The sequence below is a fragment of the Trichomycterus rosablanca genome, chromosome 6 (genome assembly GCF_030014385.1).
Source record: "Trichomycterus rosablanca isolate fTriRos1 chromosome 6, fTriRos1.hap1, whole genome shotgun sequence".
Lineage (NCBI taxonomy): Eukaryota > Metazoa > Chordata > Actinopteri > Siluriformes > Trichomycteridae > Trichomycterus > Trichomycterus rosablanca.
The window spans coordinates 17049387-17069588 of record NC_085993.1 but is presented as its reverse complement, the minus strand read 5'-3'; the positions used below and the strand labels follow the sequence as shown (position 1 = coordinate 17069588).

The following is a 20202-nucleotide window of genomic DNA, read 5'->3' as shown; positions in this document are numbered from 1 at the left end:
TACCTGCTCTGTGGTGGTCCTGTGTGGGTCCTGACCATTGAAGAACAGGGTGAAAGCAGGATAAAAAAGTATGTAGAGAAACAGATGGACTACAGTCAGTAATTGTACAACTATATGGTAAGTGGAGCTGATAAAATGGACAGTGAGTGTAGAAACAAGGAGGTGGTTTTAATGTTATGGCTGATCAGTGTATATATAAATAATAAATAAATAAAATGACATTGTTTCAACAATTCCAGACCCTTTAAATCCCTAAACTTGGTAGTTTCAATTGTAGTTTAAACATTCTATACATTGTAAAGCTTCATAGCAAAACTTCTGCTAGATCATCATTGGCGGAAGACAGACGAACATCGTCATAGTCTGGGAACTGTGAGTTTATTGTGGTCTGGCCTCACACAGAGCCTCACACAGCGTGTGTTTGTGTATCTGACATGGTCATTTGGATGTTATCGCCACACCAGGAGAAGAAAAAGACCGCCTGATGCTCTACCTTCTAAAATTCTACTACAAAGTTCCACTCTGTACGTATAATCCAGGAATACTATGACTAACCCCTTATTCACTTTTTCTCTTTCTTGACAATGTCCATTCATTTACATGTTGCGCTCTTGTCTTTCATCTGGAACAACATTCAGAGTCAAATCCTTGCCTGTCCTCCTGCTGGGCTTTCAGGACAGGGAGGAAACCCTTCTCTTTAAAGATAGACGCATGATGATGAATGGAAAGCCGCTCTTCCTTAAACCGAGTGTTGCATGAGCTGTCGTCTGGAAAAACCATTATGTGTCTGTTGTAATGCCCCAGTCTAAACATCGCATGTGATGAACAGAATAAGGGTGGAGGTACTGAAGAAGTGAAGGGGGTTTAAGTGATCTGTGTAAACTTTATAGTGTCTTTAACACAGAAGTGCAGAATTAGGGAAAGTGTTTAAGAACTGCGAGTTCCTCATTCCTTAAATCCCAGTTGCGAAATTACAAGGGGGACCTTGTTTCGGTGCACAGCCGCAACTCGTTATGCAGCAAGCTGACTGGCTCCAATGGGACCGGTTGTACTGGTCAGTGTATAGTTAATGGTATCTTAGGACTATGGCTTCTCTGTTTGCGGTCCCATCTGTCTCGCTTGAACAAGATCCCATTTGGCACGAGATGCCCTTTGTCTTGTTTAGGTGGTCTGGGTAATTCTGATTACATAGAAAATTGCAGGGTAAGTGTTGGGATGTTGTGCTTTAGTTAGGATTTACAGCGCATGTTTGATAAGCCTCATGTTGCTATTCCTAAATATAAAATAAGCAAATTATTTAGAGGAGTCTTGTGATATGCCTTTATTAAATACAAAAAATGTAAGATTCATTGTGACTGCACATCAATTTACAACAGTAAAAACAAATATTGTCTAGTGCATCTCTTAATGTTTTATAATATTTAATAAATGACTGTCCTCGATGGATTGCCGTCCTGTCCGGTCCGGGGTGGGTTACTTCATTGCCCCTAGTGATTCTGGGCAAGCCAGACCCACCACGACCCTGACCAGGATAAATCATTGGTAACAAATAAAAATGAATGAATGAAAAACAATATGACTCTTTAAACAAAAGAATCAAAACTACCAAACACGGTAAAATACGCTAGCACACCAGAGCTGGGATTTCGAATACATCTTATCGAATCTCAGCTCTGCCATTCAGCTGGGCTGGGTGGCTACATGAACAACGATTGGCTGTTGTTCACAGGGTGGGACAAGCCAGACCAGGGTTCCTCTTAACTGGTGCAGTTGTTGATTCCTCTACTGGCTGATTGATGGCACCTGCACAGAGTTGAGGAATAATGCTGATCAGGGTGTGGCTCTCCGTACACAAAGCTGATCCGCATATGAACGCGCCTCGTGCAGGTGAAAAAATGCAGTCAGTACAGCACACATGTCGGAGGGGGCGTGTGTCAGTTGCAAAGCTACTCAGTCAGCAGTGGAGGGTTGTATCGGTAGAGGTGAAGCGTAACGCAATCAGGGTAATTGGATACGACTAGATTAGGGGAGAAAATTGGGGCGAAAAAAAACAACCAAACACTTTACTTTGCAACTGTAAATTGTTCCTTATTTTCATATTAGTAGATGTGCTACTGACCCTGTCACAGCACCAAAAATGTCACGTCTTTTTGATGCACACCATGCCCTTCAACCTCCAAAAAATATGCCAGGAGGTATATTGGCTTCTGTGTTTTTTAGATTGTTTTTCCACTTCGCACCCTGTGGTTATTTAGCGTGATTCTAACCAAGGCCATAGCCATGAATTAACTATCGAGGGGACCAAATCTAACAGGAAAGGAGGGGCATCCTAATGTTACACAAATCCAGTGAGTGGAATATGTTTATTTATAATTTTTACATCAGTATACTGAGGGAACATTTTATTTTCATGTTTACCACTGCTTTATCCTGGTCAGGGTTGTGGTGAATCCTGTTTCCCAATGCAGTAATGCACTTTGGACAGGACGCCAATCCATCATGAGGCCTTTGCCATTTCCATCTTTTCTCCAGACATTCTATTATGTCTGAATCTAGACGCCCTGTTGGCCGATAGCACCAATTGGGTAGGTAAGGGGCTAGTGTATTTTACCACTGCAGTAACAGAACACCTGCAAAATAAATAATCATTCACGTAACATTTTTAATAGTTTACTTTTTTGTCAAACACTGCTTTCCTCTAAAATTATTTAATAATTTTGGAATGCTAGATTGCCTAAATGCCAAAATAAATAAATAAATAATTTGCGTGAGGACTGAAGTCAGCAAAGTGTGAGAGCTGAAAATAAACTTGGATTTCTTACATCACTAAATCATTTGAGTGCAGGCCACACCCTCGACTATAATGAATAAAGAGTGATTATGCTGTAGTATTGTAAAGGGGCGGTCAACAATCTTATTTTCTTAATAAATTCTTGTGAAAAAATGTTTAAATGTGAAGAGCCGTGGAGGAAATAGGTGGGTGTGAGGGTTCATCTCTTAAGAACGGGAATGATGGGTAAATATCTAGGCAGTCAATTATGGTGCAGGAATTTCGGCATGTCCTTTTCTTCCAAACTTGCCATGTGTAGCCTAGGACAGTTGTAGCCTAGTTGTTAAGGTACTGGACTAGTAATCAAAAGGTCGCTGGTTCAAGCCTTACCTCTGCCAGGTTGTCACTGTTGGGCCCTTGAGCAAGGCCCTTAACCCTCAATTGCTTAGACTGTATACTGTCCCACTACTGTAAGTCGCTTCGGGAAAAAAGTGTCTGCTAAATGTTGAAAATGCAAATGTAAATGTGTAGAATAGTGTGATATTTGTGATGCTAAACAACTTTACCGATTTTGGCAGGTTATGTTCTGTGTGGAATTTGGTATGTTCTCCACATGACTGTGTGTTATCCTCCAACCATCTGTCACCTGCAAATGAGTGGGTGATTGTCATAGCTTGCTTGGTGCAAATGTGATCACATTCTAAAGTTTTTGCAGAATGGGTTCATGCTGTTGTTTCATTTCGCTTTGCCCTGGTCAGGGTTGCGGCTGATCCGGTTCCATGGGGAAAACAAAGGGCAGAGTGACAATCGAACAACCTTCTCTCCCTTAAACATAGCAAATTATGTCTGTGTAGACGCCCAGCCGGCCGATAGCACAGCTGAGATTCGATCCCCAACTTTGAAACCCCAGGTTATTTACAAAAAAAAAACTAGAATAATGGAAATACATGCCCTCATTGACCCACATGTAAGGATGAGACGCGTATTGATCAGACAGCATTGGTTAAAGCACTGTGGACTCAGTGGTGTAGGATACATCTGGGTACAATTAGGAGGGAGAGAAAGAGGTGGAGACCTACGCGCTGGACACGTCTGGGGGTGTCGCCCACACCCTTCACACACACACACACACACACACACACACAGAAATCGGATCGTTCACTCTTCCTCTGACTTACACCGTTTGAATGGACGCGATCTGAATTAAACCAGATCTGTCGGATTATTAAAGATGAGCGCACGCGCGGAAATCCGACCGATCCGGTCGCGTCTCAATAAACCCGGATTTCACTACAGGTGAGTAGGTATTTTTTCCACACAATACCTAATTAAAGTAAACAATGGAGGCGTTTCTAACAGCTTTTTAAACGACGCTACATCCTAGTCTTCTAAAAGTGTAGTCAGTAAGGTAAAAGCAACTTTACACTAGTGCTATATAAAATAGAGTATTTTTATTTGCTGTGCTAAATTGTTAGGGTCTTTTTAATTTTTCTGTGCTTTCTATTTATGATTTGAGTTCAAAAAGCAATTCTTTAATTTTCTTTTTTTTAACGTAACGTATAGCGAGTTTGTAGCATGGACGACCTGTAAGATAACAGTGTTCCGTACAAAACACAAAAATGTATTATTTTATAAAGTATTTTTTAAATAAAAAGTTTGGTCCTCATTGAAAATATATTGTTTTTATTATATCTTGCAGGAAGACAAATGAAAAGACAGTTTGTGGTGGTATTCATGTTTTATATATTTCGAACTACCGCGACAGTCTTCCGTACATCATGTCCGTTAAACTGCAGTGCGTTTAAAATCACTGTGTCATCAGTTTGAACAAAGCAACCTGAAATTCAAGTTTTGGTAACAAACTTGAAACTTGGGAACAAAGGTTTTGCTACCAGAGCTTTATTTGTTCTGTAGTTTTATAAAGGTGATTTGCTGGTGTTTTTGAAAGTACCCATGCTTCATTAGGTATAGTTGATATGAAGTGCAGTCTGAACAACTTATGGAACTTAACAAGTTATGCAAATGTCAACCGTCACACCGTGAATGTGCACAGTTATAGGACAAAACATAACAACACTAACATGTAGCATTATTTTAAAGATGTTACATCAACCTTCTAGCTTGTTTTAGTTATTTTAAGTGCATATGTACTGTTTAAGACTTGCCATTTTTGAATGAGAAGCTAGACAGCTGTTACACTAATGCTGAATAGTTGCCAGACCCAAGCAAACATGTCCCTACTGGCCCACTTTGGGATATCTGTGGGAAGTATGGATTTGGAAAATATAGATAGATAGATATACTTTATTTGTCATATATACATATACAGTTGTACAGTACAATGAAGTTCTTTCTTCGCATATCCCAGCTTGTTTGGACGCTAGGGTCAGAGCACAGGGTCATATACAAAACCCAAAGGGCTGCATGAGATATTCCACACGATTATATTGAGGTTTATTGTGGAGTGACAATGTGCAATATCAGTTCAGTAAAGCATGTGAAAATCCCATTAATACATACATTTCTGGGCATATGGCAGGTTAGGACCTTAGTGTTTAGTCGGGGACCAACCATTGGTCCAGTGTACAATGTCCAGTGGGTCTGTACAAGTCCAGTGCAGACTTATTTGCAAAGTAGAAAATGGACACCTCAGAGAGAAAAAAAAGTACGATGAAAGAAAATATGGTGAAAATATTACCTTAAAATTAGCAGGGTTACTACAAGGAGTGGGAGGTTTACTTTTGTTGCTAGTGGTTTCCAACGACTACTTTTTGAACACCATTGTGGAGTTACTGATACTGGCAGTTAGGTTTACAGTATGATCAGTGTATATATTATATGTAGCAGGACATTTAGATACACTATATGAACAAAAGTATTGGGGCATCACTTTTAATTATTCAATTATGTGTTTCAGCCACAACATCTGCTGACAGGTGTAATAAATCAATTATAAAATGGAAATGATATGCTTCCAACTTTGCAGCAACAGATTAGTGAAGGCACTTGTCTATAAAGACGTGAACAAAAGCCTGGTTTAAAAAAACTCCAATTGCCTGTATAGAGCCCTGATCTTAGCTCCACTGAACAGCTTTGGAATTAACTGGAACATTAATTAAGGTTTTCTGGACCAACATCAGTGCCCAGCCATACAAATGTTTTTTTTTTCTATATGTGCACAAATAACCCAAAGATATACTTAAATGTTTTGAGAGAAGCCTTCTCCGAAGAGCTGTTGTTATAGCTGAACAGATCACATAGAGTTCACTATATATTTTTTTCTATATTTTATGTGGTTTTTCTCCCAATTTAGTGTAGCCAATTTGTGTTCCACTGCTGGGGGTAGACCCGTGCACAGCCCTTAACGGAACCCATTTTCACCCATGCACCCGCCCACATATTTCGGTCAATTCTCCATACAGGCACTGCCAATTATGCCCGCTAGATGGCACCCAGCCAACCAGTGGCAATGCCAAGTTTCGAACCAAGGAGTTCAGAATCTCAGTGCTGGTGTGGTACCGGAATATCCCGCAGCGCCACCTGGGCACCGAGTTCACTAGATTTTAATACAATTCATGTTTAAAATTAGATGTCTATCAAGCTCATGGTCAGGTGTAGAAATCCTTTTGGTCATATAGTGTATGTATCAGGGATTTGCAACTAGTGGGCATTAATCTATTCTACTTGCTGAAAGACAAGAGACACAAGCATACAGGTACTATGTACTAGATCCACACGTGTGTATTGCTTAGTAATTAGTACACTTTGTTTTTCCTTTTCAAATAAATTTTGATTCTTTGTTGTTTAAAGAGTCTCTTTGATCCTAATATGAACCTATAACACATACTGTGCAGTGCTCATAACAGAACTGCACTCATCACTAAAGTTTACATACTCGTTTGATTGGTTTTGAGAGATCCTTTACAGCTTGGCCATCAGCTTACTTCAAAGAGGGATGAGAGGTGGTTTGGATTAGTTTGAGTGAAGCCAGGGAGAAGTTCAACAGCTAGATAAGTTCATGGTCTAGACCTCCAAGGTCAAAGGGAGGTTAGAGTTAAGCATGCACCACTAATGAGGTAGTTTTAATGAAGTGTTTTCTCATTTATCTTAGGAGGAGACAGGGTGTATTATTTGGAAGAATACTATCTTAAGTTTGTTTTCAACTCGAAAAGTAGTCTCTACCGGTGGTCCTTACGTTTGACCAGTGAGTAAGCTGCAGCAGTGTTCAAAACCAAAGTCACAGATGCAACAGTATATAGAAAAAATACATAAAAACAAGAAACTCAAAAATCACAGTGACAACACATGACTGTTGCAATGCTATTGTGCACCAACTTTTATTTAATTGTATTTAAGCTTAGAAATTTGTATAGATAAGTATAAACATTAGTATCAATTAATTTTAGATTTTTTTTTTTTTATTTAGATTATTTTCTACTTATTTTTGGTTTAGATTAAAAGTCTTTATCAAAACACCCAGTAGATCTACTGCATCTCCAAAAGTGACTTGTCCTGCAGCCTGAATACCACAGCTGTAGCCTTTGTTTGTATTCATTCAAACATTAACATAAAAGTTACTTCTTTCTCTGATACTGTGACAAAATGTATTGAAAAGCTCAAAGCTCTGTTTGTCAAAGGAGGGTGTAAATTGACTCACACTAGGCTTAAATAAGGAAAGGTGGGAGTTGTCTTATAGCCCCTGATTCTTTTGGCATGGGAATAGTACACGGGAGGAGTACAGCGTACCATAGCAATTACACCCATCCCCTGGCCAATATTTAAACCCAAACAGCACTGCCCCTTCTGAGCAGTTTCTTATTTTTTAATCACAGAACTTGAGCATAGCTCAAGCAGCCCACTTGGATCTAGTCCAGCAAAAACAAGGACTTCATTTTTATGACTTCAATTTAATACCTTTTACATGTTTCAAATCAGTTCATACTCTCCAGCAAACTTTGTTTTTGCTTCTTTGTATCTGTGTTTGGTTAGTCATGTACTTAGTCATTTCTAATAGCTGGAATCAAAAGCTGGCGCAGATTATATGCTTAAACAAGCACGAGAGTTGCTACATCCTCAGAAAAGTCCCAATAGCTATTTGTCTACACTTGAACTTCTTTTTCTTTTATTGGAGGTAGACTTTATATAAACCTTGAAGGATAAGATTATTATTGAAAGTTAGCGTTTCTCAATTCATTAATTCAATACAAGCTTCTACAGTTGAGTGTTTGTGATTTAACAGTCTGGTTTTAGAAGACCTGTGTGTGTCACTGTAAAAGCTCATATGCTTTTTTAACTCTCCATTTGTTGAATTTGACATTGACCTTGGAGTTAAATGAATCAATAAAATCAGTTGGACTGGACATTATTGTATTTTCAGCTAAATTGTTTACTGTTTTTTATAGTTATACTAAACATCAATCTTACCAAAAGGAACATAAATCTGCCGTATTCCAGACTTGCATGTGATGTGTGGTGATTCAGTGGCCTGGTGGCAAACACTGGAAATGTGGTGCTGTTGTTTATGGTTGTTTAATGACTAAGTGAGATTTACAGGATTGTGACCGAGTGTGGAGAAAGCCGTGGTCTACCGCTGGATTTGACAGCCTGACTGGGCGTGTACTAAAGCAAAGTATCAAGCCGTGCCAAAGCTTTTTTAAATTATATTGATTATATACTTTGGATTTATGTTGATATTGCAATAGCACTTAAACATTTTAATCTATGAATTGGCTTATTTTGTCATTTCATGGCAAATTATTGACATATTTTTGGTCATATTGTTTTAAATGCTATCCAAAGAAAAATCCTAGTAGAAAGTAAATGATTCTCTGTGATTAATAAACCCCCTGACCACCTGGTACAAGCTAATTTTGTGTCCTGGCCATCAAATTTATATTTATACGTGCCTAGTGAACTAGTGACTCAATACCCCACTGACATAGTGTCTGCCAGCATTTCTCAAATAAATGAAGTAGAAACGTATTGGCATTCCTTTTAATATATGCATTTTGGATTAACTATGTTCAATATGGTTATTTTGTACTTGTGAAAACTTTAACAAATACTTTTAAATACTGTGCTTACAGCAAGGCTGTCTCACATTGCTTCCATCCTTTTGTCCTAGAGGGCACTTCACCATAACCAGCGAGAGTACCCCTCAGTACATTACATTTACATCTTTGGCATTTAGTAGACGCTTTTATCCAAAGCAACTTACAGTACTGTGACAGTATACTGTCTAAGCAATTTAGGGTTAAAGGCCTTGCTTAAGAGCCCAGCAGTGACAACCTGGCAGTGGTGGGGCTTGAACCAGTGACCTTTTGATTACTAATCCAGTACCTTAACTGCTAGGCTACAACTGCCCTACGAAAAAGTAAATCTTTGGCTAAACTTCCAGCTGTGTTTACCAGAGGTGTACATAAGCTTACTAGTCTGCTGTCAACATGTATTTAAATATTTGTGTTAAATCGTTTTAAGTACAGTTTTTCCCGCTATCTGAAAGTAGAACATTGCTATAAATGCTTTCTTAAGCCAAGATGACATAAAGCAAAGGAAAAAAAGACCAATCATTTAAATAAGAAAACATTTTAAATGTCCCCATATAAAATAAAAAAAAAATACTAAATAACACACAAAACCTAAAATAACACTGACACACAGTAAAAGCAGGAATGACGTGATCTCAAAACTCATGCTATTTGCTAGACAGAATACACAAATTGGAACAGCACTGTTTGTGGTGTATATTCTTATGGAGAGGGTTGGTAATTGATTTTTAAAAATAAAATAAGGAGCCGCTCAGGTGGCGCAGCGGTAAAAAGAAACGCGCTGCAACCAGGGCTGGATTCTGAGAACGTGGTATCGAATCCAGCCTTGCTTTACCGATTCGAAGCTGAGTGGCTATATGAGCAACGATTGGCCGGTTGCTCATATGGGGGGTGGGACAAAGAACCGTGGGTCTCTCTCTGTCAGAATGCGATTGCGTTCTCTGCCGGCTGATTGGAGGCGCTTACACAGAGATGGGAGAGGGTGCCCTTAGGGTGTGTCTCTCCGCATGCAACGCTAGGTGGCGCCAAACTCGTCAATGTGTGGGTGGCAAAGATGCATCTGGCTGCTGCTCGTGTTTTGGAGGGGATACGGGTTAGCTTCAATCACCTCCGTCAGGGCAGGGTTCGGCATAGACAGAGAGGAAGCACGATGCTAATTGAACAATTGGATGCGCTAAAAAGGGGAGAAAAAGGGGTAAAAAAAAAAAAATAAAAATAAGGTACTTAAGACATGCTCTATAAAGACACAAAGTTCTGCAAAGTAAATGCACAATTTGTATTATTTGCTGAATTTACCATATTGAGGAAAATAAAAATATTAAGTGTGCCATAACTAGGGCCCTACTAAATTCATGGGGAAATTTGCTTAATTTATGTACCTTGTTTTAAAAAAAATTACAGATTTTATGGATTTTAAAAGAAAAGTACCAGATTTCACAGCAGTCATTATACATAACATACATAAATTGAATGATAGAATAAATGGAAGCTAAAAAAACACAGCACAGCTCACCTTTATAGTTGAAAGACGTGTCCGTGTTTTAACCAAATTACAATTAATTAATTAAAATGAGCTATTTGTGTTTATAAAATGAACAAAATATAGAAAACATGGAATTTTTTCCCCCCTTTTATTTAATATCAAACCCAGAGTGTTTTTGACACTGATACTGATCCGATACAAACCTCGTCATATAACCAGGTTGACTCACTGAATGCAAGTTATGTAAGACCAAAAAGGCATGATGGCGATGTGTTTAAAGTCTATTTGTGTTCTGTCTTTTCAAGTAAGGAGTCTTGGGTATCTTGCCAAAATATGCAGGCAAATGGAACTGAAAATCACCTAGTCTGTACCGGACACTAGAATAGAAATATTGTTAATAGAATAGAATGCCTTTATTTGTCATATACATATACAGACGTACAGTTTAACAAAATTCTTTCTTTGCGTATCCCAGCTTGTTTGTTGCTCAAACAAGTGCATTTGGTTGTGCGGCGCCCCTGGAGCAGAGAGGGTTAAGGGCCTTGCTCAAGGGCCCAACAGTGGCTGCATGGCAGAGCTGGGATTAGAACTCTCAACCTTTCAGTTGATAGCCCAAAGCTCTACACACTAGGCTACCACTGTCCTGTATTAATGTATTATTAGTAGTAATGTATTATTACTGGTGTCCTTCATATGATGTGATCTCGGGTTTGTCCTTGTGTCATTGTTTTCTGCTGGGATAGTAACTTTTTGCTTTAAGGTCAGAAATCTTGCTGACACATTGTAAAGTCTTTGGTTTCAGTGCCACCTTGCATTTTAAAAGAGTGTGAATGGAAACCTCTGTGGAAAGAAAGTACGAGATGTTGGCTGTTCTTACCCCATAGCTTTTAGAAAGCCATATTGCTTTAGAGCTGTCCAAGCCTGTCCATTCTCTCTACAGCTCTCGCAACCTGTGATTAACACAAACTGCCGGCTTCTTAACTCAGCCTCACAGAATTTGCCAGGATGTTTTTTGTCCTCCCCCGCCACTTTGGCTCGTCAAGTTCTCGATTTCCATTCGTAAAGACTGTGCTTAGTCTGTGACCACCAAGTTATTTAGGCTCTGCAGGGGGCTCTGCGTCGACTGTGAAATAGAGATTGCTATCTACAGATACCAAATACAAATAAGAGCGTGTTAAAATAAAGAACTCTCGCTAGACCTCACTAAAGCAGCACATCCAGTAAATGCATGTATTACGATAAAATAATCAAAAATGCTTAATAAATATGAAAAACTGAGTTGCCTCAGGATTGATGTTCACTGTGAACGGCATGATGACTCTGTTTCTATGTGCTGTTTCTATTATTGGTGTTTTTAATGTCTTGCTTCTAGCTGGGCGTAACTACAGTAACAGAGCAGACAGTTAAATAACCATTATGCTAAATTCTCATTTGACTTGTTATTTAAGTCTCGTCTGATGATTTAAATATTAAGACACTTGAGACATAAAGAAATACACTACATACACTGCTGTACATGCGGCTCTAGGTGTTGTTTCATAGCAATATTTACATTTTTGCAGTAACTGAACAGATTCACTGCAAGCATGTCATGTAAGACTTATAAAGACGTAAAGGTGGCATGTTTTAAGCCTGGGTTCAGACAATTTATCAGTCATTTTAGTCAAGTATTTGTATACAGTACCAGTGAAAAGTTTGGACACACTTTTCCATTAAATTGAATGGAAAAGTGTGTCCAAACTTTTGACTGGTACTGTATAATACTTGACTATATAGGGATGGGGATAGCCTAGTGGGTTGAGCTTTGGGCTATCAACTGAAAGGTTAAGAGTTCGAATCCCAGCTCTGCCATGCAGCCACTGTTGGACCCTTGAGCAAGGTCCTTAATCCTCTCTGCTCCAGGGGTGCCATACAAGGGCTGACCCTGCACTCTGACCGCACCTTCCCAGCAGAATTTCATTGTACTGTACACCTGTATATGTATATATGACAAATAAAGGCATTCTATTCTATAAAATGTGTCACTTGTATTGCAATATTTTATTGCTTATATTTTGACTGCTTATCACTATTAATCAAGCAACAAGAGCAGTAGTAGGATTTGCTCAGCGCACAGGGTCAGCCATAGTACGGCGCCCCTGGAGCAGACTAGGTTATGGGCCTTGTTCAACGGTGGCTGCATAGCAGAGCCTGGATTTGAACACAGCAATTTTCCGATTTATAGCCGACAGCTCTACACACTAGGCTACCACTGTCCCTGTTTGGTGGTGTTGTGAGACAGCAAAGCATCATATATCACTCTGATGCTGTCTCTAAATAATGTTTTCACTGTACCATAGTCCACAAATGGTGTGCTTTATACTGGTTTAGCCAGTTTATTTTGCATTGTACATGTTGAGTTTTTTGCCCTGATATCCAATTCCATAAAGCTTCCAGCAAATACTTCTAATACTGTTGTTGCTTTTTGAGACCGGTAATTTGGTACCAGCATATTGATGAAGTTGTGTGGGTTAGCGTGTGACATAAAGCTTTTGATCGGGTTTGATTCCCAGGTGGAGCGGTCTGGGTCCTTTCTGCGTTGGAGTTTGCATGTTCTCCCCATGTCTGCATGGGTTTCCTTCGGGAGCTCTGGTTTCCTCCCACAGTCCAAAAACATGCAAGAGAGGAAATGGAGATACAAAATTGTCCATGACTAAAACAGATGAATCTTGTGTAACCAGTGATAATCTGTCCTGTCATGAATGTAACCAAAGTGTGTAAAACATAACTAGCACAGAGAGCTAATTCACACACACTAATGGTAATATAATTCATAAGGCCTGACCTGACGCTTTGACTATAGTGGAAGGTAAAAAAAAAGCTAACAAAGCATGTTTAGGGTTGATTATGCCAATTTGTGTGTTTTTTAATTTTGAAACCTGTGGATATATTACTCTGTGCAGGTAAATCCTACCTGTCTTACTTGCAGGATTGCTACTTGCGTGTGTCTTTTAAGCACGATAAACACCTCACAAAGCTCAGCCAGATTGGTGAATAAGTTATGGCATGTTGGAGATATATAGTTACAAAAATGTGTTTTATAGTTCAGATAGAGTTACACTATCATGTCATTTTTGGTGGGGCTTGTTTGCTTTCACAAATGAAATATGACCCATTTGAGCGAATAGAACTGGTTCTAAAAGAATTTAGCACAAATTAAAATACATGTTTCGGAAAATATGTCTAAAGAACAAACAAAAGTGCTTCCACAGTAAACATTTCCCTACTCTAATCCAAGAATACAAATGTGTTGAAACTTTAGAACAAAGTTTTTTAAAGACTAGATTCATCATAAGCATTAGGACTTTGGGTGGTGAGGTGTACCGCACATGCACACACCAAGACCTTTTGCAGAGGTGTGGCTGTTTTTTATACAAGCACAGGATTATTTCCTCCTGTACAGCCTGTCAAACTGTCTACTGCACATGATGCTTCCTTCACGAGCAGCTTGGATCTCAGCGTGACTCAGAGAGGTGGGGTGGCACAGTAGGTCTGTCTGCTCATATGGTGCAGATACTTTACCCTTAAGATCCCTATTAATTTTCACAGGAGATTCCCAAACCAATACTGTCTCAGTTTACTTCTAAAATAGCCGTAACAAAGAGATCCAGTGACCTTAAGGTCTTATTAGGTTCTACACTATTACTGACAAAAAACATTTGTTGCTAATTCAACATTAACCTGTGTGTGTTTATCTTCTCCGTCTGGTTGCAGGTGGGATGAGAGCAGCTCCATCAGCAGTGGTTTGAGTGACGGTTCTGATAATCTGAGCTCAGAGGAGCTGAACGCCAGCTCTTCCCTCAACTCGCTTCCCACCACACCTGTCGGCTCCAGGCGTAACTCTTCTGTCATGGTAAGATCCGAGCTCTGTGTAAATGTTGACACGAGGTGGCCATCTGCACTCAAGCTCAACACAATGATTTTATTGCTCCTATAGTAGTCTGTGTGTATTGTATAAAGTAAATAAGATTGGTGTAGTCACAGTTCATATAAAAAAAGGACTTTGTCGACTTTGGCCTTTGGGCCAAATGGCTGAATCTAGGAACATGAATCTAGGAACACAGTGGAGCAAAAGCAAAATCCTAATGCTAGATTAACATATTATTTTTATTAACTGTTTCTACTGTTTAATAAACTGTACACTGTTTATGCTTTCGTAATGTAGAAAACAAAGTAATTCATACTTTGGTATTAGTTAGTTGAAACTAGGGCTAGACAGTGTGACCAAAAATTTGTATCACTGTATTTTTTAAGATTCTGATGGTTTCACGATATATCACGGTATGTTTTTTTTTTTGTATGACTGGAACTTTTTATATGTCTGTGGCTTATTCTACTGTCATAAGTCAAATAATATGTAAGTTCAGATAAAAAACAACAGAGTAGCAACTGTATTTTGCCGTTTTACTTAGTGCCTTTACTTTCCTAGGTACCAGTTAAAAGCTTAAACTGATACGTTTTGTTTTCATTTTAAAATTGTCACACGTAACTAATGTTAACACATGCTGACTTTTGTTGTCTACAAGTCATTTTTTGCGAGTCGTGTGTGTGCGACTTACGTGCGACTCGGTCTCGAGTCCCCATCTCTGACATAAGTACATAGAATATATAAAGTTTTAATTTTACCATGTATATAATAAAGGTTTTGATTACTATAAGCTTTGCTTGGCCCCACAAAATTACGCAATATATGATGCAATCAGTACGCGTGAAACTGTAGCAATAAATACAATTTCAATTGTTTAACTAATAAAACGATGTTTGCAAACTCCACTGTACAACTTGACCACCGGTCTGTTGTAGAAAAGTGGACGACTTTATATTTCTCTGATTCCACTTCGCTTATAACATTGATTTAGCAACTGACCTGAAGTATTTTCACCCCAGTAAGACATACCTGGAATCCACTGTTTTAATTATTGCTCTGAAAGCTTCTTTCTCGACTGTCTATAAAGGAGTCTTAAATGATTTGCTGCCTACTAAAGCCTACAGCTGTTAAAATTAACTATGCTATGGTACCGAATGTACCGTCATACCGCCCAGCACTAGTTGAAACAGATTGGTAGTATTTGTTTGGGTTGTTCTGTGGCTTTTTGAAGGCGCTGAGCTGCAGCAGACAGTCTGCTCACTGTCTGTATTTGTTATGGGTACCCCTACTTCCTTTTGTCTCCTAAAAACTTTCCTGACTGTTGGACTGGCTGCTGTAATTGTCTGCTAGTTATCAGTAAATGTGAATGAATGAGTGACTGATGTGTCAATAGGTAACCCTTTTAGAGCAATAGAGCTAGCTTAATCTTATCAGGATAAAGCAATTATTAGTGATTAAAAAAATTATGAAAAATGTTGAGTCTATGCTCTTTGTATAAATTTGATGCTTGTAAAAAGATATGTGAATCTGTGTATGCTCATATCTCTAGGTGTACAGTACAGGCCAAAAGTTTGGACACACCTTCTCATTCCTGTGGTTTTTCTAAATGTTTTTAAATTTTCTACATTGTAGATTAATACTAAAGACATCCAAACTATGAAGGAACACATATGGAATTATGTAGTAAACAAAAAAGTGTTAAACAAACCAGAATATGTTTTATATTTTAGATTCTTCAAAGTAGCCATATTTTGCTTTAATGACAGATTTGCACACTCTTTGAAATTTTCTCAACCAGCTTTATTAGGTATCCACCTGGAATGGTTTTCAATGAATGTTTGCGCCTTGTCTAGAGTGAATTTTTGGAATTTGTTGCTTTTTTAATGTGTTTGAGACCATCAGTTGGGTTGTGCAGAGGTAGAGTTGGTAAAATATAAAACATATTCTGGTTTGTTTAACACTTTTTGGTTCACTACATAATTCTTCATAGTTTGGATGTCTTCAGTATTAATCTACAATGTAGAAAATAAAAATAATCAAGAAAAAACATTGAAGAGAAGGTGTGTCCAAACTTTTGGCCTGTACTGTATGTGTATCTTTGAACTAAATCTCTTTTGACTTAAAAGGGCCCCATAAACAACAACCGAAAATCATGCAACCGAAAAGTCAGAACCATGTGAGGGTTCCAGCCTTGGGAATTAGAAACAGCTTATTAATATTGCTTACTTCCTTTCTCAGGCTGTGATGTATTGAAGAGTGATTTGATAAAGCCATTCCTATCAAAATCTTTGATCTGTGAAACTTGGAACCAAGTCACAAATGCAGAAATTCAGGCTAAGCACAGGTGCAAAGAAATACACTTACATTAATAGACTTGCCCGGTTGCTATAGTAATGAGGCCTTTTTGATGAATCACAGTATAATGCTTCTGCGCTTTTATAACAAGTGATAAAGAAAGGATGCTAGCAAGTGGTATTTATATTTATAGCATGGTAATGTGAAATAATCTAATAAGCTGGCAGATGTGCACTTCTAAAATATCAGGGCACCTCAAACAGCTAGTGCACACGACATGACTCAGAATTGTTGTACTGTTCACACTTTGCATCTCAGTTTCTTGTTGTTGACATTTTGTCTGTTTATTAATTTGCTGAGAAGGGTCACGCTCAAAAAACCAAGCTCCAAGTAAGGATAGACTACAGGGTGCATGTAATAATTTAACATGTATTATTGCATATAATATTGGCAACTCACAGACCCCAGATCTAATGCTGAACGAGACAGCATCGGCCGCAATTGATGATGTTTTACCAAAGGTGTTCGGCCACTTGATTTCTACACAAACTCATCAAAGCCTGTATTTACGACATTGCTTCTTGGACAGCTCAGTCATGCTAAAACAGCAAGGGTCTTCCCCAAACTGTTGCAGCTGAGTTTGTTTGATGATAATTCATACTGGGCACTCAAATAGCCCAGCGGTAAATTGTGCTTGCCCTTTACCGCTTGGACACACAAGCATTTTACTTTTATATCTTATAGTCATTTATGTATTATCTACAGTCCAGACCGGAAAAAGTATGTAAAGTCGGCATGACAACTACTTTAAAACTGCTTCTGTCATCGAGGTGTGGGTTGTAGAGGTTTGCGCTTTATAAACAATAACATTCAAAGTCTAAGAAACATCTGATTGTGTGACTCATGTCCTGATCTAGTTGCTACTCTTCCTGGAGGCGACAGTCCCACCCTTGTACAATGCGTCACGCTAAAGGAGGTAAAAAGAGAAACAGCAACATTTCCAAAACTGTTTAAATCTTTTTCTTCGTCAACAATAAGAAAAACTATTTTCCTCCTAATCTAGTCGTATCCAATTACCCGATTGCTTTACGTTTCCTCTAATGCTGCTGACCTCCATTCCTAAGCGAGGAGAGCCGGGAGTCCAACACGTGTGCTGTAGCTCAGTGGTCCCCAACCACCGGGACGTGGACCGGTACTGGTCCGTGGGTCATTTATTACCGGGCTGCACAAAAGGAATAAATAATTAGAGATTGCTACAAAAGCAATTACATTTCCAAAACTCTTAGGGTGTTATTGTCACTTATCACCACTATGTGGGAGCAGCATCTTGTTGCAGTGGAAAAAGCTCAGGATTCACACTGATTTTTTGTTCTATAGTTATAGATTTTAAATCCCCCCGCCCCTGCCGGTCCGTGAAATTATATCTTATATGAAACCGGTCTGTGCTGCAAAAAAGCTTGGGGACTGCTGCTGTAGCTGACTGCTTCTTTTCACATGCACGAGACAGGTTTATATGGGGCTCAGTATCACCGATGGAGAGTCACTGATCTCCATTCTTCCCCGTCTCTGTGCAGGCTTCTTTTATCAGCCAGCAGAGGTCGTTACTGCAGCAGGCAGTCCGACCCAACGGACGAGCCCATCATTGACCATGTAGGCACCAGCCTGCTGGTTGCAGAGCTGAGATTAGACCTCTTGAGTTTGAGATGTCAGCTCTGGTGTCCTAGCGTGCTTTACTGCTGCGCCACACATACACCCAGAAAGACATTTTAAAGGATGGTAACTTCAGAGTAAACAACTGCCTTCCTAAAAATAGCACTACTAATTTATAGGTTAAAGGAGCACTTGGATGTTTCATCATAAAGGACGAGCTGACTGGGACCTGTTGTGCTAAAGGAAGGATGAATTGTACAAAAAAATTCTACAGGAGAATATCAGGGCAGCCGTCCATCACCTGTAGATTAATAGCAATTGGATGATGCAAGAAGACATTAACCCAGAGCATACAAATAAATCAGCAACATAACAGTAATTAATACAGAAATCTGGGTCATTTTTTTTATATTTTCCTCCAAGTGTGCCATTCATAGCTTTAATGCTTGAAATGAGATTACAACGTTCCATATATCTTAAATCCTATTATTATCTTCCAGTTAATCACTTGACTGCCGTGTCCATGGCACGTTGACTGATTTTCCACTGCAGCATACATAGACACTTAATTTCCTTGCCACGTGTCTTCATTTTTTTCCCCATAAGTAGCATATGGCTAAGCACTACACTACTAAGACATGAGGTAGACAATGTGGTATTTTCCAGGCTATCTGCTTGGTGCATATTTTTGGTAGCAATAAACTACTGGGGTTTTATGATCTGTGGAATATGCTCACGCGATGTCAAATATACGTGACAAAACACAACCTAAAAAACAGGTGATGGACAATATAATAGAATATTAATTATATATTAATAGTTACAATGCGTAGTGCAGGCCTTTGCCATCAGTGCAGCTTTAATACTTTGATTACAACCATCCAGGACTGATGGCATCAGTGGTGACTTTCTGGAATAAAGAGCTGAGTGACTTTGATAATGCCAAATCGTTGTGGCCACACGACTGGGTTGAAATATCTCGTGGTGAGTACACACAGACAAGAGGGACAAACCATAAATGGCCAACAGGCTGTTGGCTGGACAGGACTCATTGATGTCAGAGGATGTGAAGGCTGTGGCGTCTGGAACTGACCAACAGAAGAACTACTGTGGCTCAGATTGATGAGGTGAATGTGTCACCACACAGTGCATGGAGCCCTTCTGTATATGAGGCTGTGTAGTTAAAGTCCAGTCAAATCATATGAACAGTAGAGGATGGCACCAGGATGCCCTGTATGACAATCCACCTTACAACGTACAGACTTACTGGTAATGTCCTGGTAGCGGATATCTCAAGACTCTTTTAGACGTCTTGTGGAGTCCATGTCTTGTCGGAGCTATTTTGGCAGCATATTGTTCCCAGGCATCTGGTCCTAAAGTTTGATCTCATCATTTTACCTACATTGTGAGCAGCACAGTGGCTTAGTGGGTTGCACTGTGGCTTCACAGCAAGAAGGCCCTGGGTTTGATTCCGAGGTGGAGCGATCTGGGTCCGTTCTGTGTGGAGTTTGCATGTTCTCCCCATGTCTGCATGGGTTTCCTCCGGGAGCTCCGGTTTCCTCCCACAGTCCAAAGACATGCGAGTGAGGTGAATTGGAGATACAGAATTGTCCATGACTGTGTTTGGCATTAAAGACTCGTTAACTGATTCATCTTGTGTAACCAGTGATGACCTGTTCTGTAATGAATATAACCAGAGTGTGTAAAAGGGCAGTTGTAGCCTAGTGGTTAAGGTGCTGGACTAGTAATTGGAAGGTCGCTGGTTCAAGCCTTACGACTGCCAGCCAGGTTGCCATTGCTGGGCCCTTGAGCAAGGCTCTTTAACCCTCAATTGATTAGACAATATACTGTCACAGTACTGTAAGTATAACAACGTATGTATCTGAAAATGTAAATGTAGTAAATAAATTAATAAATACACTTTACATTGTGTGTTAAAGGCTTAGTTTGCTTCTTACAGACATGAGTCTGTTAAGGAAACATACTCAAAAGATCATAGAACTTTGTTTATTTGGTCAGTGGTCATGGTTTTGTGCTCCTTACATAGTTA

At 39.2% G+C, this 20202-nt stretch overlaps 1 protein-coding gene across 4 annotated transcripts in view; it reads left to right on the top strand.

Moving 5' to 3' along the window:
- Window positions 1-20202, top strand: part of nav1b (neuron navigator 1b) — a 142499-nt gene that overhangs the window by 76658 nt on the left and 45639 nt on the right. For all 4 annotated transcript variants that reach the window (XM_062997501.1, XM_062997504.1, XM_062997503.1 and 1 more), the window contains one exon: window positions 14054-14192. In XM_062997501.1, coding sequence (XP_062853571.1) covers window positions 14054-14192 — 139 coding nt within the window. The remainder of the gene's footprint in view (window positions 1-14053; window positions 14193-20202) is intronic.